At 39.5% G+C, this 27,455-nt stretch overlaps 2 protein-coding genes and 3 long non-coding RNA genes across 9 annotated transcripts in view; 2 read left to right on the forward strand and 3 right to left on the reverse strand.

The window, feature by feature from the left end:
- Positions 1-6: 6 nt before the first annotated feature.
- On the forward strand, positions 7-2,785 carry LOC147757869 (uncharacterized). Its single transcript, XR_015321771.1, has 2 exons — positions 7-529; positions 1,966-2,785. It is a non-coding gene; the product is annotated as an uncharacterized LOC147757869 (long non-coding RNA).
- A 1,630-nt stretch (positions 2,786-4,415) lies between these two features.
- On the reverse strand, positions 4,416-10,050 carry LOC111245323 (uncharacterized). Of its 2 annotated transcripts, none has more exons than XR_015321770.1 (4): positions 10,036-10,050; positions 8,098-8,470; positions 7,663-7,827; positions 4,416-5,826 (listed from the first exon to the last, which is right to left on the reverse strand). It is a non-coding gene; the product is annotated as an uncharacterized LOC111245323 (long non-coding RNA). The 2 variants fall into 2 exon arrangements; XR_002671280.2 differs by lacking the exon at positions 10,036-10,050 and adding an exon at positions 8,964-8,978.
- A 4,600-nt stretch (positions 10,051-14,650) lies between these two features.
- Positions 14,651-17,613, reverse strand: LOC147757870 (uncharacterized). Its single transcript, XR_015320014.1, has 2 exons — positions 17,496-17,613; positions 14,651-15,229 (listed from the first exon to the last, which is right to left on the reverse strand). It is a non-coding gene; the product is annotated as an uncharacterized LOC147757870 (long non-coding RNA).
- Positions 15,139-27,455, forward strand: part of LOC111245182 (uncharacterized) — a 14,786-nt gene continuing 2,469 nt past the window's right edge. Inside the window, exons 1-5 of one of the 3 annotated variants that reach the window (XM_022793158.2) lie at positions 15,139-15,471; positions 18,683-18,810; positions 19,338-19,478; positions 19,740-19,924; positions 20,577-21,952. In XM_022793158.2, coding sequence (XP_022648893.1) covers positions 15,282-15,471; positions 18,683-18,810; positions 19,338-19,478; positions 19,740-19,924; positions 20,577-20,745 — 813 coding nt within the window. In that variant the 5' untranslated portion in view covers positions 15,139-15,281 and the 3' untranslated portion in view covers positions 20,746-21,952. Of the gene's footprint in view, positions 15,472-17,754; positions 18,040-18,110; positions 18,396-18,682; positions 18,811-19,337; positions 19,479-19,739; positions 19,925-20,576; positions 21,953-27,455 lie in introns of those variants that run through there. The other 2 variants (XR_015320012.1, XR_015320013.1) reach the window with 2 other exon arrangements.
- On the reverse strand, positions 22,541-27,166 carry LOC111245181 (uncharacterized). Of its 2 annotated transcripts, XM_022793157.2 has the most exons (4): positions 24,575-27,166; positions 24,012-24,341; positions 23,609-23,728; positions 22,541-23,369 (listed from the first exon to the last, which is right to left on the reverse strand). In XM_022793157.2, the coding sequence occupies exons 2-4, from the start codon at positions 24,258-24,260 to the stop codon at positions 22,917-22,919; spliced, it is 822 nt and encodes a 273-aa protein (XP_022648892.1). In that variant the 5' UTR covers positions 24,261-24,341; positions 24,575-27,166; the 3' UTR covers positions 22,541-22,916. The 2 variants fall into 2 exon arrangements, with proteins under 2 accessions (XP_022648892.1, XP_022648891.1); XM_022793156.2 differs by having other exon boundaries at positions 24,012-27,166.

Raw genomic sequence — 27,455 nt, forward strand, 5'->3', positions numbered from 1 at the left:
CGAGACCGCGAACGGCCGGCGCCAGGATGCCGCCACTTACCGTAGTGGTCGCTGGCAGACCGATACAGGTCATCTACGGAGCAGTATAAAAGAAACGTGAGTGTTCTTTAGCTCCGGCACCACACGGCTTTATCGTGATAGAAAGCCGACGCTGAGTATCACTACGTGCGAAATAGCAACTGCAGGGATGGGGCGGGTCAACAAACAACGAGTCGCTCACCCTTCCCACCGAGTCACTCGCAAACTGGTAAAATGACAGAACGAAAGAGACGTGCTAGGGTCGACATGTGTCAGCTCGGTAGTACGTGAAAAGCGCTCTTTTTGGGAGCGAGGAAGGAAGAATGAAAACAAGCGGCATTCATGAATAACAAAAAGGACAAACTTGCCGGTTATAACCGGCTGAAAAATTTCGTTTTGAACTGCCGCAAACTGAGCCTCTAGAAGAGAAGTCAGTGAGGCGGGTATGAGCGACGGAACCACTAGGCGGCGCCTAACAGCGACACACGGCGGCCAGCAGTTTCCAACAAATGTAAATAGATTGAGGCGTGTTATTCGTAGCTTGACGTATATCGTCCGTATCGGTTACTTTTTTTTTTTAAGTGGCAATCATATTTCTTACGGAGAGAAAAGTACGGGACAAATAGGGGAGAGCTTGGCTGGGCTGGGTGGTTGTGTGTTTCGCTCCATGTAAGTTTTGCAGCAAATGCGACGACTATATGCAACTGCCAACCGGCGTTGGTTAAAACCCAACGGTGAAAGTATTGCTGGGTCGGAAGTGATTGCAAGGCATTTCGGCCTGTCGGGTAGAATAATTGTTTGTTTCGTGAATGGTTTGGCGTGTGTGAACACCAAAAGAAAACATTTACGGGAAGATGTATTGTGGCGGTTACTTATTTTTTCACCATATAGAGTCTTGCTTGTGCGTAGATATATTATATATATATATCGCACAGTTGAAGAACACCGGTAGGTATTTTTTTAAAAAAAACAACTTTGTCTTGGAAAATTCAAGTTGGCCGGAGGTATGCAGAAATGATAAAGTACATGGCATCTTCAAGACTGTCGAGTAACATTACATTAAAAAGATTTCAAACTGCTATCTAGATTAGCTTGGGAAGATGGCGTTTCACTAAGCGCGTACTCTGTTATGTGGCTGCTTCTAAAAAACTTAATTCTACGACTGTTTTCTAAATATCAGTGCATATTGTTGAAAATTTCTCCACACAAATTAAACGCTCTTTGTCCATAGAACAGTAATGTCATTTCAAAAATATTCTTTATGTATAGTTTGTTCTTTATTTATAGTGCAAAGATGTTCCCATAAAAATAAAAGCGTTCCGTAAGAACACTTCTATAATAGTATAGAAAGAAAGTAAAGAACCTAAAATCTTAGCACAGCTAAATGCATGTGGTAAAGTGATTATATTTTTATCTATATTAAACACAAAAACGCGAATTTAATACTGAAGTTCAACATTCACTGTCGTTGAAATGCGATTGCTAACGCTTTAAGAAAGATAACGACATACTATAACGAAACCTAATATATAGCATCCTTCTACTTCAGATTCTTTGTATTTACAGCCTTAACATTATTTTCAAGACAAGCAATGTTAAACAACGCTAACGAAGCTTCTTTCAGAGACGATTGAAAGTCAGCCGGGCGCTAATTTTTTATTACTACTAAAAACATGATTTCGATTAAAAACATATAAGGCACTCGGTATTAATCCACGTGGGCAACCTAATTATGGAACTTATAGGTGAAAATATCCATATTACCCAAAACTGAGCGGAATCAAAATTTGCAAAGCTTCACTTTGCATTGGTGCCTATGTAGCTATCGGCAACCAATGCTTTTATTTTCTTGGTCCTTCACGCATACTCTTTCCTTGTATGATCACAGTTAATAACGCTTTGCTTTCGTTTTATGACTATTGATACACCTATTGTTTTGTGGACTAGAAGGTGTAGAAGGTAGTTTGACGGCAAAGGGAGGCCAAATGAGTGCTGTAGGGACGGCAAGCCTATACACTGACGAAGTCGCTAGATCGAGAGCAAAAGAACTTCATGCCAGGAAAACGCCGAAGACGTACGCCGAAGACGTACGACGGCTATGAACGAAAGTGCGAGGACCGCTGAAACATTGTGCCGGACGCATAACCGCACGGAGGACGTACAAGTCCTGCATAGACGCAGCAATCATATGTACTGCAACGAATAAGTTATCTAGCTTTTCTCTAAGGCCTATTGGTATTCAATGAGAAAATTCTGTTACTTCAATTGCTCAAATCTTTGTTGGTATCATTACTTGTGTTAAAACGGTATATACACATTATTATACTGTTTATTTCCCTAAGACCAAAAGCGGTGCAATTTTTTTACATATGCGCGGGTTTTTAAAAATGGCTTCCACTAAAGAAATAGAAGGACAATAACACATAGATTACGTGACATAATCTGTGCTTAAGAAAGAATTAATTTGGATCTCATGAAAACGGGCTCTCACAAAAGTAAAGCCCACTAAAATAGCGCGTGGTCAGCCCACCCATATTTTACAAATACGCAAGTTAATGGATGAGAAATATTTGGCGTACAGCAAAAAAGTGTATCTAATTGCAAACCCATGTTTTACCCAAACTGCTTTTTTGCTGAATTACGTTATGAGTCTATTTTAGCCCACAACCATATAAACTGAAAAAAATATATCCTATTTAGCTAATATTAAATATTTAAAAGTCCTGTGGAGTATATTTTAATAAAAATGGAAATTTACTTCATAAAACCTTTGTTCTTTAAGCTCAGTATAGCCGTCCAGCTCTGCAAAGAAAATTGCAACAGGTCTCAAACGTTAATTTATCCAGTACTAGTTATGGAACCGGTGAAAAAACTGTGATATAGTGGACGATAGCGGAAGGTCCAGACGAAACGAATGCTATTTAAATTTTGAACCTAAGGCGACATGTTAACTATGACATATTTTTCTATTCTTACCTTATAGCTTACTAATACAAACTATTAGTCAACAGGTTACTGACTTAGCTACTATAACTTACTTATGCCTTTCTTTTATTGAGAATATTAGGTTTAATTCACAACCCATCATTTGTGAAATTCGTCTATTTCCTCTGGAGAAGGAACTTTTTTTTAAATCGATCATACCATTTTCCAGTCTCGCGAAAGTTACCATATAGTCTCTAACGTACAAAACATCATACTTAAGTTAATGAAGACATGTATTTCATTCATTACCTTAAATATTATTAGGCAGGCAGCTGGCGGAATCAAATATTCAATTCCGTCTGCAAAGGAATTCATTTATAAATATTTATACCGTTGGTTTTCAGTCCGCAGGCCAGCTCCCCGGTAAAATACAGGAACCGTTGTCCCCTCGTTAGATCCTGGATTCATAACTTGCAAAGCATCATTTCTAGATTCCTGTTTTCAATGCTGTGGTTCGTGACTAATATCATTGAATTAATGTCTCTCCCTCTTAAAACTATCTGAATTAAAATGTTTATGACGGATCCTACCAAATGGTGAACGGTCGACCATCCCTATTGGGCTAGTAAAAGCCGAGATCATGAAGTAGTCATCATTGGAATATTTTACCCGAAATAAACTTCTACTCCTAGGTCTAGCGAACCGATCAAAACTATATTGTTTTCGATTCGAAAATGGTGCGTTCCTGAATAGCGTCCAGCCTAGCCGTTTCCTTAATTAACATTTCCTTAATTCACGCTAGTAGCTATTAAAGCCACACGGTTGGTTAATGGTTAACCACTAAAAAAGAACAACATGAAAACACTGGGGTTTTCCTAAAAATGTTTATAACCTTATGACAGCGTATAATGCCAATTTGGACGCTATCTCTTTACACATAAAATCGTGCTTTTACCTGCCTATTTATTTTACTAATTTTAGAACAGAAAGATTTTAGTCTTCGTCACCCACTTCGATGGTCGACTTGCTGAAAACTAGGTCGCTGCAATTGCGCGAGTTCTGAGCCTTCCAGTAATATATATATCAAAGCTGGATGTTGTTAGTATTAAGCGATGCCAATACTAAATGCGTCAACAACACTTCGGTTTCAAACGAGTCTCGTAGCTTTCCTAATTTGCGCGTGTCCTTATTTCCGTATTCGGCTTGGACACTATCCAGCAAAATTTCATCATCGGCGAAGTGTGTTTTCATACATTTTCGGTCTGTATCGTGATGCCTAGTTCCTTGATCTATTTATTATCACTACTAGTGTAACGGTAAAGTCGTTTTTGTCAATAGGATAATGGAAGTGTTTTTCTTTTCCCTTTTGGGCTACTAATATACATACCTAGAAAGTGTCCTAGTACTAGTTCGTAGTAGCAATTGAGGCTTCGTACCTGTTTACCCGTAACTAATATTTATAGCGGCAAAGCTGAGACATTAGCATCAGTGATTTTTATTTTCGATTCGAAGTTAGATGGAAACAAGCGATATATTGTATTTCACAGTTCTAGTGTGATACGCGTTCTTATTTGAGTGTTACAATATGCCTTACAGAATGTTCTGCCATATTTGTTCGCTTGTCTTGCAACCTGTTTAGATTAATGTTTTTTTGAATTAAGCGTTCATGTCCTTTGAGGTTTTCACACAATACTCGCTAGGCACTGCTCCAGATGGCTGCTGAAACAAACGCATCTATGCGCAGTTCTTACGTTCGTAGTAGTGGACATTCGTGACGAAATCGTGCGGTTGTGTGCAATTTACATTTTAGTTCCTTGCAAAAGCATTGATTTAGGCTGCGGTCGGTCTCCGTGTGATGTTAGCAATTTAATGCTATTGAAGCAGTTCTCAAAGCTTCAATCGAGGTTACATCATGCTTTATCTCCTCTAACTCTCAATGAATCTTTTAAACTGCAGTAGAAATGGAACTTGAATATATCCCAAACCGCTTTGCGTGAAGCGTAAAGGCTTCCATCGTATCGTAAATTAAACTTCACTGGGGGGGGGGAATGCCTTTCTACGGTCGATGAAACCTTCTCGGGAAAATTGTTTATTAGATTGCTTGTTAAAGCAAATTATTAGCGTCAGCTTACATAATATAGAATTTTTATTTTATTGAAAAACCTTTTTAAGACATTGCCCTATCTCAAAGGCTTGCACTTGGTTCTTTTGAGAAGCTTGCTACTTTAACTTGTTTAATAATGTCGAATCTGTTAAAGATCACGTCCATTATGAGAAATCATATCTCATAAGGATAAAGATCAAATATATCAAACAAGCAATAACTAAGACTTGACCTCACCGCAGTGAATATTAGGGCGAAGCATTCTTCTCTCTCACAGATTACTAAAGATCCCTTTAGTTGACATATAATCATTTAACAATTATATATATATATATACACATATACATATACATATATATATATATATATATATATATATATATATATATATATATAGAAAAGAGGCAGAAATTATTTGTTGTAATGTATATTGTATATATCCGTATTATGATACATACACATTACATGGGAAGGTTCCATTACATACGATGCAATGGAGAAAGATTTTATCGCTTTTATTACTGTATATATATATATATATATAGATTACCCTTTCGATATACATATGTCGCCTTCTTTCCACTCGGCCAATCTGACCGCTGTCCTATGCGTCTTGTCTTCACAGCTTGTTCGTGTAGAATGTGGGCCATTGGCCGCACAGAGCTCTGTTGGGTTAAGCCAGTTTTACCATTAGGATCCTACCAAGTTTCAAGCAGATTGTGCTTGTGAAAGTAAGGGCCATAGTCGTACGAAAACTTCGAAGTTGCTTATTAGAATTCCTGTAGAGAAAAATAAAAGGGTTAAGATGTGAAAAATTATCGATTGCCTCGTTTACAGCGAAAGGTTACGGTTAAGATTTAGATATATTATGGAAATAAGTTATCTGCAGCCTCAGCAGCAATTGTCAGTTGTGATTGTAGCTACTGGTTTGTCATTCCCTTTATGTGACACTTCCAGGATGATCACAAGTGTAGACGTAAGGTGAGGACTCAAACTATCAAACGGGCTTTTATATCTATAAAAATACATGTACAATTGTACGTATTTATATATAATATAAGAGAGAAATATATATATATATGAGAGAGAAGGAGAATCGCTTGACAAATTATTTTCCTCCTCCACCTTATTGCATTACTTTTGGGTATTTCAACGGATGTAACATGTATAATATCTGTGGAGAAACCAGGTAGCTTGTTGCATATCATACAATCCGGTTTCATATGATGTGGAATCGCAGCTCTGCGAGACTTAGCGGAATTTGTCTTTAAGGCGACCGGTAAATTGCGTTGTTACTAATCACCCCGCAAAACTTCAATCGAATGATTTAAGAACAGTGTCACCTAGCTCAGGAAGTTTCCGCTTAGAAGTGATATATTATTGATTTAGAAAATTTTCTAGAAAAGGTTTCTAAATCCCATTTCGTACGATAGGTCTCATAGTTCAATAAATTTGAGAAGATCATTTTTGTATCGTTAATCAATGTAGCGTCACGGTGCGCTCGAGTGCGTTCATTGTAGAAGGTCTACGGAAATGGGTATCTGCTATAAATACTTCATCGTGCTTCTTAATATAACTCACTTTTTTCAACTCACTTTTTGACTATTATTTCGAAACTAAGTTAATTCAGTTAATTTTTAAATATTTCGAAATACTAAAATAACCAATATTTCCAATCTAAAGTTTCTATCTTTTTTTTTTTGGGGGGAATAGTGGCCGTCACTGAATTTTAAAGAAATAAGAACGGACTTATAATAATCCACTTGCTATAGTACTTGAAAACTAGTAAGGCCTCCAGGTATAAAAGTTGTTTCATTATTTTAAGCTTCGCACAACAGGTAGAAATTTCGATTTCCGCATTAAGCCATTTAAATGCTGCTTTTATCAAGAAGATAAACTTCGTCGCTTTTTCTCAGGTAGCCTAATATCAAAAAGAAGGAAAAAATTGAAGGTTGAAGGCTTGAATATTGATCACCTTAAGATAGGGAAGTAACCAACAAAGTGTCACGGGTCAATGTTCATGTAATGACGTCACAATCGTAACATGCCCAAAATATACGGTGCAACGCAACAGTTCACAGGATGATTCGTGTATGACGATGAAATAATCATTGAAATAATACAAAATTAGTAAGTAAAATTTTTAGAATTAGAGGGTATTTAACGAATTGGTAAAAAAAAAAAAAAAAAAAATGTAACGGCGTTTCACATAGACATACGTTTAAACTGTGAGGTTCGTTAATAATTAGCCACTAGATGGCGGTGTTGACCAACACAAAACTAATAAGCCTACGTCTTCGTTTCATGTTCTTATACGTTTCACTGAATCGCTCGAAATGCACGATACTGTGCATTTATAGAAGTAGGAGACTGTTTATGTTAATTGCAATCGCGTTCGTCGATGTAGCATTCTAGGGATAGAACAGCTCCAACCGGCTCGCAACTATTCAGCTGTAGAAGATTAGCTAGCACCCATTATGTAAGTATAGTAGGATCATGCATGTGAAAAACCTGACGTTTATAGCTAAGAAGTGTGGCTTCTATTTATTGAAATACAAATCAGGTGGCGATAGAGATAATAATGAATCAATGGCTACGAGAAAATGTTGACGCACCTGCTTGTCCTCTTTTATCGTTGGAAGAGTTGAATAACGCGCCAAGTCCATCCCCGGAATCTTTTTATTTCTGTGCCTCACCCTCATGACCTCACCGCCAGAAGCCTTCTTTGGTTCTGGCTGTTCTGCTGGTCCGAAGTCCATGAGTTGTTAAGAATGAACAAACTTACAAAGGATAAATTACGTAAGGCAACATTGCCAATAGTGTTAGCCGTGCAATTACGTACGAAGGACGTTATTATTGTATAAATAGAAAAGCAGGTTGAATAGCGGACGTTTGCAATGTTGAAAAATCAAATAAGATAAATACGGAGATAATACACTTGGCTAATATCTAATTATAATGCTATAAAGGTTATATACGCTTTTTTTTTGTTGTATCTACATTAAATCACCTTACTTCGCTTCGTAACGGTATATCAAATATTCTCTTACCGGAATTACACCAGCGGTCCTAGGCCGGACGATGCGTCTCCGTCAGTGACACCACCAAATTGACTACAGCGCAACCGTATTATATAGTTACGCCCGTTCCGTGACGTTGTCTACTTAGCTACTCTCACTAGATTAGGCTTCTCCTTTCTTCCCGCCAGATTCAAAGAGCTACCATCTTGGCAGCTAGTTGAAGGTAATTTGCTTGCTTGCTAATTTCAAATCTAGCATAGCAGGGAGAGGGGGGGAGGGGAGGGGAGGGGAGGGGCAGCTATCTGAAGGAGCCCTTCACGAAGGCATTACCTGGCGTAGAACTTCAATCGTCACTTACTGTAGTTGCAGTTATCAACATCACTAGGGTTTAGCTCTTTTTATTCTGTAATAACAATGATAGTTATCAGGGTCAATTTAATCACGTATCATTTGACTGAGCACAATATGGTTCTACAGTCTCGATGGTTACCCACTGGCGACATTTATCGTTTTCTATTTAATGCACATATATTCGCACACATGCGAACATTTCATAGATCATGCAGAATGGTCGTTTTCCTGCAAACCATCTCCACAAATCAGCGAAAGACATCCCTCAGCTGTCGACAAACAGGCTTCAAAAGGCAGTCTCTCCCGTCGTCATATGGACGCGTATGGTCGACGTGACGGCCAATGCAGAAAGTATGACGCTCAGCTTTTTTCATCACTAACAATGTGGTGACCGTTGCAGTGAAAAGGACGTGAAGTCCACTTAATTTTTTTCAATTTATCACTGTATATGTGATAGATATATACCCATTTCAACACATGTTGTCAATAATTATGCCAGTGTTATAAAAATGACATAACAATTCGACGAAAAAACAAGGTCTAACCTTCAGTTGTCGTGGCTGTACGTTGCAGTGCAGTACAGGGTTGTAAAATGTAGTTTCAACTTTTTTCATTTAGATACATTCTTGTTGGAGTATCTATTGGAGACCCTAGAATCTTGTGTAAACGAAAATGCTTATTTTATGATTAGGTATGTTCTTGTCACTGAGAGAAACATATTGAAGTTTGGCTTGACGGCCAAGGCGTACTTTACCCACAATGGGGTGAATTTCGTTTGAAGCCTCCTTTACTCTATTGTCTACATCGTTCAATTGTTTTGCGCGCCCAGTGACCTACCGATGAGAGTCATAAACTGTCGAAAATGAATAGGTCCAAAAGCACAAAAACTTGCTTCGGTAACCATCTTCTTGAAAAAGTCACTCTGCTTTTGTGCAATTCTCTGCATATGATGTATCACAATTGTTTCACAAATGTGTATGGATATTATACGGCATTAGAAGCAGCCCTTGGCTTCTTCTCAACCAAAACTTCGGTCGTCGAAGTCATTGTACCAGTGTGCCTTACATATAATTCCTGCTTAATTTTCACGTTTGTTATCACATAGCATTGAATATTAAATAATATTAATATATTAAAATAAATAACAGGAACAATAATTTTGTTGAAAAGTGTTTCTGTAATAGATGGCGTTTTTGCCTAGTAAATTTAGGGGTACGTGAGATAATGTAGATTCAAAACTTTATCTAAAGGACTATTAAATGAAGAGCTGGGTCAATTCGAACTAAAGAGACCAATTAAAAATGAGAGAGTAATGGCGTTGGCGAAATGAAATCCAACTACAAAGGCCAAGCCCCATACCAAGTCTGTATAAAATCCAGCTTTTGCCCTGGTAAGCCCATACATAAAAGTATCACTCGAACTCTTCTTCAGACTTGAAACTTTGTACTGGCGTATCTTGCCTGCTGTTTAATTCTGGAAGGTGCCACTCATCTGAATTAATACTGAACTACGGCAGTCGCATTGGACATGAACTTCAAAATGACTAGAAGTTACTATTTCAGGTTTTGTCTAGATTACATAATTACACGATACGTGCGAGTATAGACCACAGTTTACCACTATCAAAATAAAGTTGGGTGCAGAAGGAGAAGCGTGGGGTTCCCAGATTCACTGGTCATGGTGAGTAGGTCGCAGACCAAATCAGTCGAATGCCGTTACCGCATAGTAAAATCGTTTCCCGCGATGATAATACCTCGTGAATAAACCTTAGTTAGAGGATGACTTTTTTCCGGACGCTAAGTTGAAAAAACAGACGTTACCGTCCAGACAAAAAATGCATGTGTATTGTATACGGCTTACGCCCGTCATGACCATGATATCACTAAATATCTAATCTTAATACAACTGTCACTCTTTACATAGAGCTTGCTTGAAATTGCAACGGAACTTTTATACGCCGTACCGCTAAACAAAACATAATCCGTTGGAGCTACGAACTCCGTCCGGTCATCAACCTTCGCGATTCTGCTAAAAGAACGCGTTCTAAAACCGCTACAGAGATAATTCCACGCCTCAACGAGACATACTGATTGCAAAAAATGTTAGGAGCTGCTGGATCACAAGCTAATGGCAAATTTGGCCCCGGGTTGGAACTGAAGCTTGAAGTCGGGGGTTAACCTTCCCAAAGTTGGTAAAAAGGTGACCTCCGACGTCAGTCCTTGAGCTGATCGCGCAGCTCCTACGGCCCCCCACATTTGACCTACCGCAATACGTGTAAATTTGTAGGCTGCGGTGGTAACAATGCGGCTCACTGCCAAATGGCAAATGAAATCCTAATAGATGAAACAAACAAATCGATGACTGCTCCAACGGAAATATTGATTACTATATTAGACAAAAGAGTAGCTTCTTAATGCTAGTAACGACTATTCGGCCAAAGCTATTGCACAAATAGGCGACTGGCAGACTAGTGCCAATCAGACGTGTTTAAGTTTGCGTACGTAGAAGATTAGAAAGAACAATATAGTGTACAATAAAAGATGATTTTACTTACTACATATCGTGCTTGATCGCCACTCGGCTGTGTCTGGTATACCTGAGCAGAGTGATTATGGCATGAAGGAGCTGCATCTACGTTTTATATGATAAACCCATTACGATAGGTTCATCAGTTCTCGTTTGATGGGGTGAGAGTGAGAACACAAGTGAAGGCATTCAAAGGCAAGGGAACGACATTAATTTTCAGACAAAGACTCGCGAGGAACTTCACCGTATTGTCAAGGTTCGAGGCTTCAGCGTGTGTACCTCGTCAGCCTACCGAGGGCAGTTTTCGGACTTAGAGACCGTTTTAGATTTTTCATGCTATGTTATCAGATAATGCAAAACATTCAATTTTTAGCCCCGAGCAGTATTCTTTGAACCGTGTTTTGGAAAGGATTAAAAGTCTCTCAGTGCCGGAGCCGAGAGTTCGCGAACGAGAAACCCCTGATCTCAGTTTCGGACTAATTTCGTTTATATGACTCGACTTTTACATGGGATGCGACAGTTAAGCATTGCTTCAATTGTATTGAGAAAAAGTATATTGCATCAAACGATCTAAGGCGGTCTCGATTCTGATGCCATAACGAAGAAACTCCTCTAAGTCATTTGGATACAACCCCTGTTGGTTAGCTTAGAGCGTGTATATATTATAATTATCCCTTGTCGTATTGTCTGTTTCAATTGTTTGTTTTTAGGCTTTCTCATTTCGACACGTACAAAGCAATACATAAGACTGATTTTACTTTCTGATCAGCTCTCTCTCTTTTTGCATTTTTGGTGGAGGCTCATGAGGCCTAGTGACTATGCACACTCTGGTGATTAAAATGTAAAAAATTTGTATCAATTCCTTGTGTTTTTTCGTTTCATTTTTATTTAATGTACGGGACATTCGAGTCTATGGATTTTTCTATATAGGATTCGATAAAATAGTCTGTGCTCATTTCCACAAGTTGTATAGGTACTTGTGCGGGTAGCGAATCAGCGATGAACTAGGGCTGTAGGTATTGTACGTACCTGATACGACGATGAGGCGCTGACTTAGCGTACAATGTCGTCTCAGTGATCAGAATTAGATTTTCCTTGTTTTTTCTTACGCTTGAATATTAGCCGCTATTTTATTTGATCGACTATTTTAAGAAATCTGCAGTGTCTCATAGAAATTAAAAAAAAAAAGGCTACCAATAACGGCGTCAATAAAATTATGTACGTAGAGAAAATGCTCATACTTAATTTTGTTAATAGCGGAAAGTACGTGTGCTTAAAAAATACGGTATTCTTTCTAGTTGCAAGTTGATGCGTAGATAAAAAAATTTCGTAGTGAAATTTTTTCTTCTTCTTCTTCTTCTTCCTCTTGAAATTGTTATGAAAATTTACGCGCTGAATTTTTATTTTCCGCGACCAACTAGGCGAACATTCGTTAACACTGAGTGCTAATGAATGAAAAGAAAAACCAAATATTATGCACATCCGAATATGCGTAACAGTGTAATGTTTTGTTATATATCCATATATTATTATAATAGAGTATGTTATACACTCGATTTCCTTGCGTTGTATTTTAGCTCTGTAAGTCTATAAGACTTAATTACTGTCTAAACTGGCCTACCTGTCTTCGTCGAATGTATCAGCGGAACAGCTGCTGAATAGTTCCGTTCTCAAATCGAGCATTTTCTGTTTGAAATATTCTTGTTTGAGCAGTTACGGCTAATTCATAGGACGGAATTGTATTCGACCAGCAGAGTTGAAGCGATCGCGTTGGGCATTATAAATTATAGTTAAATTGCCAATATTTTGTACAGGTGTTTCTTTTTTCTATACATACTGTTAATCCCGACAGAAACGTTCGGAGCCATTCGAAACTACTGGATGTTGCTTACCGACGCAACAGGGTACGACAAGCCATCTGACGAACGCTGGAGTTTGTTGGAGCTTCACACGCGGTAGCGCCCCCTATGGGTACTGATTGACAACAAACGCTTAAACTGAAAATGCAGATTCGAAATTAGGCGCTCACAGTTTTGTTATTATAAATAGGCTCGAAACCAGCTTATAACATCTAAATTGTCCAATTTCTGTAAATTATTACCTGTCGCTTTAAAGATGAAGAAGCGCATTCGATAGCTGAATTTGACACAGCCTTTTAACATTGTTTCGAGGACCTATCAAGGCGGGAACCTCGATATGAGCAATCTGCAGGAACTAAACTGGAGATACAATTACGACGATAAGTGCACGGTTCTATCGCATTATCGTGAGGGCGTCTAACGATGTGGAGTCAAAAACGTAAACTCCTAGCTGATAATTACGCTGAACAGATAGTTCGGTAAAGTACAGCAAGCGTTTTTACAATGAAAATTTTTTATCTTGCAGGGCTGTATTGTATCTGTGATAAATCGTCAGAAGGAAGTTTAAGGAAATTTCCTTACAAGCACGTAATAAGTTTGCTTGGAATATCTACGACCGTCTGGCCTTATATGCATCCAAATTACAGGCCTGCTGATGAAACGAAACCCGTACGTTTAAGTAGACGTAGAGTTTACGAATGAATAGGCACCGTTGCAATAATGGCGCGCAACATCAGTAAAGTCTGTGAGAAATATTATTGTAAAGTTTGTCTTGGTAATACACTTATAATCTAAACATTCTTGATCAACTAACAATCGACGTGTCGGCGTCTACAACTGGGCCTGATGGCATAGATTACTGAGGACAATAATCACTATTATTGTTACTGTTATCGAATAGCTTTTGTAAATGGCTTGACGTTTGGGGATAACAACGAATTTGACGTTAGTAGTCAAGAAAAAGAAAATTTTCGTTACAGATACGGATCCAGGAGAGAGGTTCGAGCACTGATACGACATCTGGTTCATAGAAATCCTTTCTTCTGAACACATTTGAAGGATTCCTTCCAAGGATTCCATACGCACAATTCAATTTTAAGAAAGCTCATCTTTGCCAAGTGTTGTTCCGTACGAAAGTTGACGTCCTCGATTTACAGCTTCAGACCCTTCCTGCCAAAATATCGCTTTGCATGAGACCATCACAGAAGACACGCACGGCTCTCTGCTTGAACCGAACCATTTTGTAAACCTAAGAACGATATCTTGATCTAGAGTTTTATGCTACATAATTATAGGAAATATATAGATGCATGAGGCTCCGCGAGCTTCTCAATTGAACACCACAAAACTCTCGCCTTCGACTTGATGGGTTAGTTTCGGTCAGAGTAGTGATACGTTATCAAAAAAACATGAATTAGGTTTTTCAAATAAAAAAAAAAACATCAGATTGTTTGAAATCTCCGCATCGGCAGCAGCTGTGGCACCGCGCCGTAGTTCTACTTAACTGTGACTGTTTGGCTTTATACGGTCGTTTATGCAGCTGGATACTGCTTGTTCCGCAAGAGTTAGAACATTTTATTAGACCAAAGTGACGGGATTATGGCGAAACCAAAAATATGGCGGGATGTCATTGACGATATAAATGACAGTTTATTTACTCAGTTTACTAGCATTGTTTTGGCTAAAAACGGTGCATAGTTTTTCAACAGCATATTGATTTGACGACATCGATGCGGTGGGAAGTAGATTCAAGATAGTGGCGAAATAAGATTGTTATTTGAGGCTCTCTGTACACGAACGACAACAGTGTATGTAACATACCAACGGGAAATGAAAAGGCAGTAAAGATCCCAGCAGGGCAATATATAGGCCTGAATTTATTGAGCCTACTTGCAGCCGTTCTTTCTGGCCAACCCTCGACACCGCACTATTATGCGAATGAGATTCGTTGTCGCTGTCACGCGTCTCTGTGCTAGCTCCGCCATGGCGTTACGAAGTTAACAACAGTCATTTTCCTTCAATCTCGCTACAAACAGACGTCCTTCCATCACAGATTCAAGTAATCTGTACAGTTGTGGGTCGAGCGTTTTGCAAATGCGTAAACTAAACGCGCAAGTACCAACAATAGAATCTAGTCTTCCTTCACTTCCGCCACTGCCAAGACGACGTTCGCCGCTCTTCGCCTCCGCACTCTGCCTACAATTGACGCTGCAGGCAATCTGACGGGCGTGCTCCGCCGAAAAGTCCCTCCACACCAAATACCGGGTCTCTGAGGATGGCGGCGCTCCGATAAATTGTTTCGTGATCCGCTGCTAAGTGATGTCTGCTACGGGATTGTCTGTTGCGCTGTGGGTGTCTTCTCGGTACCAGCAGATGGTGAGCTGCGAAATACGTCACTCAAGCCGTCCGGGCCATCTTGTTCTCGTCTGTGGAGTACGGGAGGCGAAATTAATCCGCTGAGCAGCTGAGTCTAGCGGTATGGCTAGTGAAAATTTGATGCCTTACGGAAAGCTGCGTATTGCTGACCGTTGCCACCGCCTCCGCCACCGCTGCTGTTGGCGTAGGTCTAAAAAAGGTCAAGTTTATTCGTATGGTCGCTTAAAGGCAAGCACAATGTGGTTTTCTTGCGTGACTGTTTGTTTTTGTATAAGTGTGGCACTTGCCCAAGGTGAGTTGAGATCTCGACTATGAATGGGATGTTAGTATTAAGATGTGTGTGCCGAGCGTCATTGCGATAGTTGCAGTGACGTACCATATTGTGCGTCAAATCTTGAATAGAAATGGTGACAGTAGTATGCGGTGCGAAGAGTTGACGAAATGCTCTGGAGGTTCTAGATTTCTTATAGGAACAAGAGGGTCTCGCTAGTTTTTGCGGTTCAGATATTGGCCAGATCGTGGCGTAACAGATGTTTCTGGTGTATGGAAGCTGATTAAAATTATCTGGGTAGCATGCAAAACAGCTTTCCCCTTTGATTTATATATTATTTACTTCGCGCGGTTTGTGCAAAGCATACGATGCTCACTACAGGCTATACATATACAGCACATGTTATATAAGCTATGACTTTGTATATGTATAAATATATTTACACGTACCCGAATATATCTGCAATTTATTTCATATATTCCGCATAGGAACAGGTGTTTCAATTTGTAAGCCCGATATTGCCATTGAGCGTCGCTTCGGAATGTTACGCACACCGGATGCCTTGATCGTAGGATATCGTCTAGTCGAACTGAGTACTCGTGTGACACGTTTCAATGGCTTGTTTTGCTTGGCCTCTGCCTTAAAGACGGACTCCCTTATGATTCCCCTGTTCCTGATCGACGAAACCCTTATAGCCCTTGACGACTATGATCGATCGATACAAATGATTTATGAGGCATCGTAACGGGTGCATGACTCACACGATGTAAAGCCTTTAATTATACTAGGCCTTACAGAAGCTACTGAAGAACTGCTGTTACTGATAGACTAGGACTTAATATCAGCCTCATAAAACATCACTGTTTCGTCGGATTTAATACATAGTGGTACATTACCTGTCCTGTAATCATTATACACGTTATCAGTACATGGATGACAATTGGATTATGACGTTGCCACTCCACCAGGTAACCACAAGCGCTAGCTACCTCGTTCTACCTTGCACTGGTAAAATCCATGTATTTATCAATCAAATAAATTGTACGGGTTCTCGCCTTCGCCTTGTTATATGCCACACAAGTATGTAGTGATTCAACATGGTATTACCTACGGTACTGCGACTAGACTTTTTGACGAAATGTGGCTCTTTGTAAGTCTGCTCCGATTCTAGCCGATGTAAAAGCGCATGAGACCGCTTCCTTTGTCAGGGAACTCCATTTACATCACTAGTAAGACTCCCAGAAGAGCACAGATCGCTACAAGTGGACGAAGAGATGGCAAGAGATATACATTTAAATGAACTATGCCAAACTGTGGCCTAATTCTATCTGCAAATAATTGTCGAAAGAATGAAAAGGGTCTGTATTCTTATAAGATATGAACGTTTCGATCTACAATGAAAATACTGCTTGGAGTCAGCCCTGCTCGTCTGAAATTGTTCAGTCATACGGACGTACGAGCTAGCCTTTTAACGAAATTCAATGGTAAATGTTAGACTATTGAAGTGTTATTTGTTGGTAACTATTATACGCATGTAGCATAGGAAAAACGAAATCAATTTATATATACAGACATATATATATATAGATTCTACGACATATGTAAAATATGAACGCGACGTTCAAATTCATCTAAAACACCTCTTGAGCTACTGGATATTGTACGGATAATCTCATTATGTAACTGAGATTGATGTTGTTATATAATATTCTACTACATTTCGAACCGATTGCCAAAAGAAGATCAGCTAATATCGAGACAGACAGTCAAATAGTAGCAGGTGGCTTTTTTTTTTAGAGCTTAATGTGCCGTAGGACTTTTGCTATCGTCTCTTAATTGCACCATGGTGTTTTGTATCGGGCTATAAGTCATTACCTGTTTCAACTAGCTACTTCACCTGTGGGGTAGCAGTACTAAATTGACTATTTAGTGAACATCTTTTACAGTGTCCTATCTTTGACGCCGACAAATCCCAATTACAGAATTTATATAGCTACGCTATAGATGCAGCCTACAGCGATTAACATAAAGCCTCGGGCGCGTACCTTCTGTGACCTTTACGGGAAGGCTCAATGCGGCAGCAAATTCTTCGAAACTATCAATTAGTCATGGAACAGATTATCTTCGATAATTATAGAATGGATCATTATCACCATAAGGTCCTTGGTAAGCTGTGGACGTTGATTGGGCGTCCATTTTCATGAATTACTACAATTTGAGATGGGATAGCTGCCTACCCTCTGCTAATAACGTTAACGGATTCTCGTCAGTTATCGACTGGATTGATATCTATCGTTCGTTCTATTCAGGCTCTTTGCGCCCAACGCAACGTTACCAATTACGGTGACTCTTCGACGTCATAATATAGAGGAAACTACATGGCGAGCGTAGCAGGGCGCTCAAGTAGCTATATTTACGTATAGAACAGCGTACTCATTTGGCCGGAATCAAAGAATCAGCCCATGCACATTTATCTAATCAAGTCACTGTACAACGGATAGAATCTGTGAAATAAATGTACATGTCGTCTCGGTCATAGCGACGTACAATCTATCCCCTCAACATTTCTATCTAACCCAATATGAGTTAGTAAGTATTCTTTAAGGGTAAAGAATATTTATTAAAATTTTTGCATTAGCTTTACTACCTTGACGAAGTGTTGTGTTCTTTTTTTCCTTCTTTTTTTATTTCTTATTGATTTTATTTATATCAGCATCCAGTATTGATCTAGGATTGAGTTCTTTAGGTTTCTTGTTGTTTTTGTTGTTGTTGTTGTCGTTTGTTGGTGTCTCTAGAACGCATTGCGCAAAAACTAGTTGTTAAGAAGTATTTGAGAAAAGGACCGCATTTATCGGTGAAGCTGGTTTGTTTACATTTTAATGACTGGAAACTACGTAGGGAGCCAAATGAACATTATGGATTTAATGGCGTCTTTTAGCTAAGAGGTATATTTAGTAATCGATCAATTAGAATTGGATTTTTGCCAATGCTGACCACATTTTTCATCAATAGTTACAGATCATTAGAATTTTCTCTTTTTATCCGATTTAGGATACCCTCTTTAAACTATAATACATATGTAATAAAATCCAAATAAAATATAGGGCGTGATCAAGCAAGGATCAAAACAATCACTGTATAGACATTAAGTTATTTCTATATAAATTCATATAATGCGAGCAGTTTAGCAAAACACTACTTATTGATAAGTTATTCGCTTGTATTGGTTTAGGAAAGGCCCAATTTCTGAATTCTTCGAATTTCAATATCGAGACCCAAAATGATGCAGAACAGTTTATGGAGGACGTCCTAGCACATCTGCCCAACAACACTGTACATTTAGCAGGATTCTATTTTAAGGTGAGGCAGCCTGGCCATCGTTTTACCCATAACCGCTTATATAACACAAAATGGGGTAAACGTTTCTGACTTGTTTGAAAACGATTCATCTGAAAGTTTCAGAGTTCTTATTTTACATCTGTTAAAGAATCTGCTCTAAATAAAAACTAACAATATACAATTTCTATAAAGCATTTATTTGTCATTTAAATCTATCGATTAAATATAGAAAAAAAAAAGTCACCAATTTATTGTTGCAACAATAATATAAGCATGACCCAAGCGTAGATATCTAATTTTTTCCTTATAAACGCAACAGGACAAGGCAGAAAAATTGGTCGATTCGTGCCCCAATGCTCTTTGGGCAATACGAACCACCAACAACAACAAGAAATACTGAGGCCTAATACTAGGTATTTGTCAATGTTATTAATAATACCAAATAATATCAATAAAGGTCATGTTATCGCATCAGCAGTGTAAGTAGATTTCTCGAATTTATTATTAAGCAAAAAGTTCGCCGTTCCGCTACTTTCGATTTATTTCAGATAAAAAAAACTTTATTGTGGAATTTTCTAATGACACATCGTGACATTAATGCGTGGTTCAACAAAGGCCAGGTTAGCGGGATTGACACGATCAAGACCAAAAGCTGTCGGCCGCCAACATCACATAAGAAGAAGATTACCGTAAGTGGCATGACAAACAGCGGCACGAACAGCGGGCAGAATGTTACGACCTGTAAACAATGTATCAAAATAGATTTCCTCGTGAGGAAAAAAATGCTGCTAAGTAACGGCGAACCGTCCGACTCAAGTTATAATGGTTCACAGTTGTGAACTGTAGCTGGCTATGGAAAATACATTTTTCAAGTTCCTTGGCGAGCCAATAGTTCTATTAGAAATGCAAATCTGTATCGAACTTGTAACAATTACGGGTTAACTTAACAGGTGAAGTGTCTTCTTGACTTGAATAGTACCTTCGTGGTTTATGAGGCACTCGTAACTGGGTTCAACCTAGTGGGGACAATGTGGGCTGCCAAGGTGGAGGTGCGCTTCCGCGGGACGGAGTATTCTATCGAGATTACTAACTTTGAGGACGGCCCTTTGAGCGTCACCAAACTCATCCTTGAAAGGTAAGCTGCACTTATTAGACATGCTATTACAGAAGAACTAAGTTTTATGCTTGGGATCATTAGATGAGACGATTGGCCTCCCAGAACAAGCTTTGTTCTAAAATTTGCCGCTGGACTTGGTACCTTTAACAGTCGCAGAAACGTCTTTTTTCGACTGGTAACATCCCAGTCAAGTTCATTACTTCAGCGCACATTCTTATTGAAAAGGCAGATTCTCTCCAACGTAGCGTGGATACGTATAAAAGAAAAATAAATAAATATATATATAAAAATCTTTACGTTTTACGGGATTCGGTCCTATGGGTGTCGAGATAACTTCTGTACTTCTGCTAGCACACCACCTGGGTGTATTGATATTCAATGAAAATCCACATTATACAACGGTCTGTGAAGTGTCCCGCTGATAAATTAGCTCGTCAAGTGCTAGGATCGAACCAAAACGAATAGACCCACATTCAACCCCAGTTATTCATTGCGCGACCTTTTCCTTGAATTACGGCTATATCGAAGGTCTGCCAGTGATACGTCATTCACACAAACTAAAAATAAGCAATTTTGAACAGAACGATCTATAATCCGACCCGCGGTGTAAACATGTTGAGCAGAGATTTCTGGCAGTCTAACTACGTCGTGGCATAATTCTTGTCTGTAGGTTCCGAACAGAGTTGATTTACCCAGACTTCGGTTTTAACGTAAAACGCAACGCTCGCTTCAAAGAAAAAGTTAACAACGAGACGAAAAGACAGGTTGTCAATGTGATCGCCAGCACCACGTTGCCGGAAATTAACGCGATACTGCGTAAGCTTTCGGAAAGAAAATAGGTGGACATATCGAGAATTCTGCTAGCGTAATTATCGTGTCTACCAGGAAAAAGGTCTTCAGCTAAAGTCTATGGTAAGGCTGTTCCGTGTCTGACCTATAAGTTGATAAAGATTCGATGGCAATTTTAGTATAACAACGTTTTACTATGATTGAGCAAGGGCCTAATTCATAATCCTAGATATGGGCAGTGATGATTGCCACACTTCGTACAATCAATATTACTAAGTTACAAATCGTAACTTGCCAGTTGCACATAGGCCAGTGGTTTAGAAGGCAGTTGCAAATAAACGAGGAAGCGCCGTGTCTGTTCCGAGCATAGTTGCTAGCATGAAACGACTGAACTCTCCGCAGAACGTATTATATATCGTATCCACGCAAACAGTTTTTCTAATAGTTTAGTGCAAGGATTGCAGCAGTATAAAATAATAGTGACGAACCGCAGAGTTTACCGATGGCCAACCGAAACTTTGGCTAAATCAAATATCAAGCGGATACCATCAATGATCATCGATAAAGGGCCATAGATCCGTTCTTAGTGACATGTTGTTCGTATTGATAATGGCACGCATGTTTTTATGATCTTCTCCGTGGAGCATGACCTTCATCGAGGAAAGCGTCTCTAGTAAACAGGATGATTACTGGAGTTGTCGTCAGAGCCTTAAACACTTTATCCTGTAAAAATCACAACTAAAGAGTAGTACCGGCTCCTGTAAATGCTGCCATTAGCAAGATCTGTCCTTCAAATGACGCAATTCAGGATTGTTTTGTAAATGCCGATGCGGTCGTACTGCGGAATTTCTATGTTGATTAATCCACTATGTTTAATATAATTGTATAGTGAATCTCTATTGAACCTAAACATTGTGACTCGATTGCGTGCACCGTAGCTATTTGTAATGAAGTCTCATGGTGAGGTGTTTAATGGAACCTAATATCTAAGCCTAAGCAAGGCTTAGTTGCGCAAGGGATTAAATCGCAGTGTCAATCATGGACGCAGCAATCAAGGTCAGTCGATTCATTCACTGAGCAAATGCTCAGGATTCCAGGTCGCTAAAGGGACACCTGGGTATCGTACAAAATAATGTTTAAACAACATAATGTATAAAATTGTTGATTCATAAAAAGTCAAGGCACGCTAGGAAGACCAACTTCTATTAATCTTATGAATTGAAATATCGAAATAAATCGAAGACTTGTTATTACAAATGTCCATGGATATTTCTGTACGGATCTGGCACGAACGAGACCTGAATCATAGATGGCTATGTGGCCATTTTATATTACGATAATGTGCTATTTGTCGCCTCGTTTCTGTTTTAGCTGTTTGCTCTCACTTTAAATGAATTTCGATTAATTTAATGATGAATCAGAAATATCAATATATTATGCTTCTATTGTATTTGGAGTAATTGAAGATCAGGCGATGCAGAACGTGGCGGGTGCCTTCTGCTAAGACGTATCAAACACATCATTGTAATCTCGATGTCATCAGTACAAATCTTACGATGAAGGTTAATGAAGCCTTGTAAAAACGCCAATCATATGCAGCACCTCTCGCAACAAGTGCCTTATTCGGAATAACTGGGCATTCACATGTCAGAGGCTCGCAATCGGGCCTGTAATAGGCTCGCAACAGTTTAATCGCTCAGCCCACTATTTTTTGTGTGATTCCAATAACGGCAGTGAACTAGTCATCGAAGGAAAATAGCTCCACATCACAAAGACAAGATCATTTCAATCAATGCTTTAATTAACTATATACACAAGGATAATAAGTGACAATTTCTTTCAACGATAGCGCATTTATTTTAAATTTTGCCGCCAGAGTACAAACATTTGTTCGTAGATGACCCGTAAACGATGCAGCTGCATATAAGACACTAGAAGACATATTTGAAACATAAATGAGCATCTTTGTTAGCTATGAAAACTGGGCATAGCTATAAAATTATTTTCTGCATAACCTACAGGAGCCATTATTATGTATATCTTTGCTTTTGTTCAGGTACACCGTTACGTTCAGTGCACGTTAAGTTTCTTCAGTCTAACAGAAATCGGCTTTCTGCAATTTCTCGTTGCTTGTGATAGCTAGTAAACAATCTATTACAGAAGTGAGAAAATCAAAAAATGAAAACAAAATGAATGATCGTGCCACAAGCGATAGTGTTTCCTAGAGATCAATAAGCACGCAATCCTCATCCATATTTGGCAGAAAAACTGCCGTTTCGTCGACACGCGTCTCGTTTTCTATCAGATCACCCTCATCAGTGCCAGGTATTTCCTTTAGCAGTCGATCACTCATGACGCTTTGGGTCGATTCGTTTAACAGCGTAGAGCTCGTCGAGCTGATCGGGAACCTGACCCTTCTTTCATATTGATCTACGGCTCCGCCGTTTCGCGACTGGACCTTCTCGTCGTTTGCGAGCGTGACAAGATCACTTGAAAACTTCTGATGACGTTGCTGACTCGTTTCGGCAACTTTCGTTGGTGCTATGGCACGGATAGCTCTTGCTGACTGCCTGAGGAATTCTGCAATGATTGCTTCCAGCTGCTCAATGCTCAAATCGGAAGGCGGCATAGGTGGATCTCGGTAGCCGGGTGTCACGTAAACTCGATGTAGGTACTGGGTGGACGAACATTTGTGTGGACAATTGAGAACTGTTTTTATCGTCCTTTGTATATTTATCTTAAATTCTTACATTAGCAGAAAGTATAGTTTCATATTAGTGTTTTATTGCTTCTAAAGATTTAGTGGGAAAACAAAGCCATCTAATTTTATATAGTCGCAACAACGGTTATTTAAAGCGGTACTAAAAAGGCGCATTTCATTTCATAAGGCCAACCGATCATCGAAAATCGTACCTTGATTTGTATGAAGGCTCGCAGTTCATTAAGGTCAGTCGGCCGATGAAAATTTGAAGGCAGTTTCGACTCGTAAATCGTACGGCCACGTTCATTGCCTATCTGAACTAGACGAGCTACCTGGAAAACAGCGCGGGAGATCGGTGTTTTATTATATATCAGACTGAAAAAGGTCAATGAATTCATTGCTCAATGAAAAAAGGCTGGAATCTTATTACGGCAGACGACCGCTGACGCCAGTCATCTCTTGTGATATCACTTATGTGCCTAATAATGTTGACATTATTATCAACTTCCAAACGAAATCGAGCTTTTTACATAACGCATGACAGCTTCAATACGAGCTAGGAAAAGGATAGATTTCAAAAAAAAGGTTTGGAAAACAATTCCATCAAAAACGCACTTGTTGAGGTGTCCAGTGATCGAGTCCAACTGATTTAACGCGCGAAACGTGAACCCCAAGACCCCGATGTAGTCCCGCACAGCGAATGCATAGAAACAACCCAAGCGACCACGACGTCCAAGTCGGACCTCGAGAAAGACAGTCGAAGCACTCACGATTTCCATCAGTTGCTAGAAGGAGTTCCAACAGACGATGTAGCCGTCCATCTGACCCCGCGGATACCTCACTGTCATCTGAACTGCTCTGCATCGTTGTTCACTGCTGTCTGTGGCAACTGTAACTACTAATCTAATATCGCTGCGGAAATCGTAGACGTTCAGGACTCGATGACTGGAATTTTACCGCAATAGTTTACCTACGTTATATTGCAGGCTTCCTCTCTCTACAAATCATAGACGTATATTAAGCTTCCGATAGGTAAGTCGTTTGAACATATTGTGAAATATTCGACGGAAATTTTGGAAGGAAAAATCCGATTAGAGCTATTTGAAATCCTGAAATTTTCTTTTTGCACAGCGGCCTAGGTCAACCTAAACCTTTTTAGCCATCATATAGCTACTCACGAATCTGTAACATGACAATTAGGCAGGAGCATTGCAACAGCAGTCACACGTTTTAGTTAAAACTACTACTGTTGCTTCAACGACCTCATAGGCTGGCTTTAGGTACCGCGAAACCTTAAATAGGATAATATTATTACTTATTAATTTTTATTCAAAGGTTATGCTCTAACTGACGTCACGATAGCGTCATCATGTACGATTTACTAGTAACAAAAAAGAAATCTCGTACTACCAAGATGCGAATTAGCGTTATGTAAAGGCACTCCACGCAAGCCATCATGGGACGAGCGGTGTTCATGCAGGTAGGCATTGACTTGGGCGGCTCCTGCCGCGAAACAGAAGTACCTTTTGTTTGCTGCTGCACTATTAGACCTAATGCGAACAGTATTCTCTGCACATTGATGCAGGACCATTGGTGCTATTAGTGCTGCTGGCATTTTAAACTAACAGGGAAAACACAGTGAAAAAAAATCCCGATCGGGTAGAAATTCTTTCGATTGGATATTCTATCAGTGGATAATCTCATAATGACGGAAATACTAGAGCTACGACAGTTTCCTTTTGTGCATCAGTATGCGCGGATCGAAATCAAGCTTAGAAGCATCTTTATTAACTTCAGCAGTAGTTCGCAAGCTCCAACCCTAAGTTACAACTAAGGAAAAACACCAGATGACACGTAATGGTACGTCTGACGTCTATTGAACGGAAGGGCCTTTTGATAAACCTGAACGAGTTATTCACTGCTTGCACTAGTAGTAGTAGCAGTAAGCAGAGTTGAGTTGAGTTTCACTAGTAGTAAGTTGAGCTGAGTTGAGTTTCACTAGTAGTAAGTTGAGCAGAGTTGAGTTTCACTAGTAGTAAGTTGAGCAGAGTTGAGTTTCACTAGTAGTAAGTTGAGCAGAGTTGAGTTTCACTAGTAGTAAGTTGAGCAGAGTTTAGCTTCACTAGTAGCAAGTTGAGCAGAGTTTAGCTTCACTAGTAGCAAGTTGAGCAGAGTTTAGCTTCACTAGTAGCAAGTTGAGCAGAGTTTAGCTTCACTAGTAGCAAGTTGAGCAGAGTTTAGCTTCACTAGTAGCAAGTTGAGCAGAGTTTAGCTTCACTAGTAGCAAGTTGAGCAGAGTTTAGCTTCACTAGTAGCAAGTTGAGCAGAGTTTAGCTTCACTAGTAGCAAGTTGAGCAGAGTTTAGCTTCACTAGTAGCAAGTTGAGCAGAGTTTAGCTTCACTAGTAGCAAGTTGAGCAGAGTTTAGTTTCACTAGTAGCAAGTTGAGTAGAGTTTAGTTTCACTAGTAGCAAGTTGAGTAGAGTTTAGTTTCACTAGTAGTTAAGTTGAGTAGAGTTTCACTAGTAGTAAGTTGAGTAGAGTTTCACTAGTAGTAAGTTGAGTAGAGTTTCACTAGTAGTAAGTTGAGTAGAGTTTTACTAGTAGTAAGTTGAGTAGTAACTGTTTGCATTGGTCGAGGTGTTATTACTTTGATAAGTAGCATACATCGGGTACTCGTAATAGTTTTGTTGCTGGCTATCATTAAATAGTGACTGAATGTCTTGCTGCTGTAGTTTAATGTTAGGTAAAACTGTCTGAGTAATTTGATCACTGGCAGTAGCCACATGATAATACGCCGTTTGTCCAGAGTTACTCGAATCTTGTTCCTGGAGACTGAGGACGTACCCGTTAACTGGCACTCCGTTCAAGTTCAGCGTCTGGGGCTTCAATGCGCTAGTAGTACCATTAGCCGATGTAAATGTAGCCTGCTGGAGATTGCTTATGGCATAGGGTGCAGCGGTAGCCATGGCGTATACATTCGTGGATGTTGCAACTGTGGTTGTCGGCGTAGCAGGAACGTAAGTCGTGTTCGTAGCATTACTCGTAGCAAGGGCCATTGGAACCTGACTTGCATTTCCGACATTGGCTGTCGTTAGCAGCTGACCGGTTTGCAATAGTGCGGCAACAAGCTGGGACGCATTAATAACTTGCGTATTGCTTCCTGTAGCTAGGTATCCGATAATATTCCCGTTAGAGTTGGCCTGCAAAACGTTGCTGTTGCTACTGGGCGCGTAGACATTCAACGGGTTAAGATAGAAAGGTTGGAATGCTCCTTGGACAGTCTGTTGTGTCCTTACAGAAGAGGCGGCAAGATTGGTTGCCCTGGAAACTTGACCAGTATTTGCGGACCACGAAGTCTTTTGTTTCGTAGCCTTCGCATCGCTTGTGGGTGCTCCTCTCTGACCTGATGAGAGTTTCGGTTTCCCTACAGATGATGGAATTTTCCCTACAGATGATGGAATTTTCCCTACAGATGATGGAATTTTCCCTACAGATGATGGAATTTTCCCTACAGATGATGGAATTTTCCCTACAGATGATGGAATTTCCCTACAGATGATGGAAATTTCCCTACAGATGATGGAAATTTCCCTACAGATGATGGAAATTTCCCTACAGATGATGGAAATTTCCCTACAGATGATGGAAATTTCCCTACAGATGATGGAAATTTCCCTACAGATGATGGAAATTTCCCTACAGATGATGGAAATTTCCCTACAGATGATGGAAATTTCCCTACAGATGATGGAAATTTCTCTACAGATGATGGAAATTTCTCTACAGATGATGGAAATTTCTCTACAGATGATGGAAATTTCTCTACAGATGATGGAAATTTCTCTACAGATGATGGAAATTTCTCTACAGATGATGGAAATTTCTCTACAGATGATGGAAATTTCTCTACAGATGATGGAAATTTCTCTACAGATGATGGAAATTTCTCTACAGATGATGGAAATTTCTCTACAGATGATGGAAATTTCTCTACAGATGATGGAAATTTCTCTACAGATGATGGAAATTTCTCTACAGATGATGGAAATTTCTCTAC

The sequence above is a fragment of the Varroa destructor genome, unplaced genomic scaffold (assembly GCF_002443255.2).
Source record: "Varroa destructor unplaced genomic scaffold, Vdes_3.0 BEIS01000002.1, whole genome shotgun sequence".
Classification (NCBI taxonomy): domain Eukaryota; kingdom Metazoa; phylum Arthropoda; class Arachnida; order Mesostigmata; family Varroidae; genus Varroa; species Varroa destructor.

Excerpts from the sequence above, each read along its gene's own strand:
- LOC111245181 (XM_022793157.2), bottom strand. The coding sequence starts at position 24,260 with ATGCAGAGCAGTTCAGATGACAGTGAGGTATCCGCGGGGTCAGATGGA. Across the intron at positions 23,729-24,011 it reads ATCACTGGACACCTCAACAA|GTAGCTCGTCTAGTTCAGAT; the intron begins GTGCGTTTTTGA and ends GCTGTTTTCCAG. Across the intron at positions 23,370-23,608 it reads GAGCCTTCATACAAATCAAG|TACCTACATCGAGTTTACGT; the intron begins GTACGATTTTCG and ends TCGTCCACCCAG.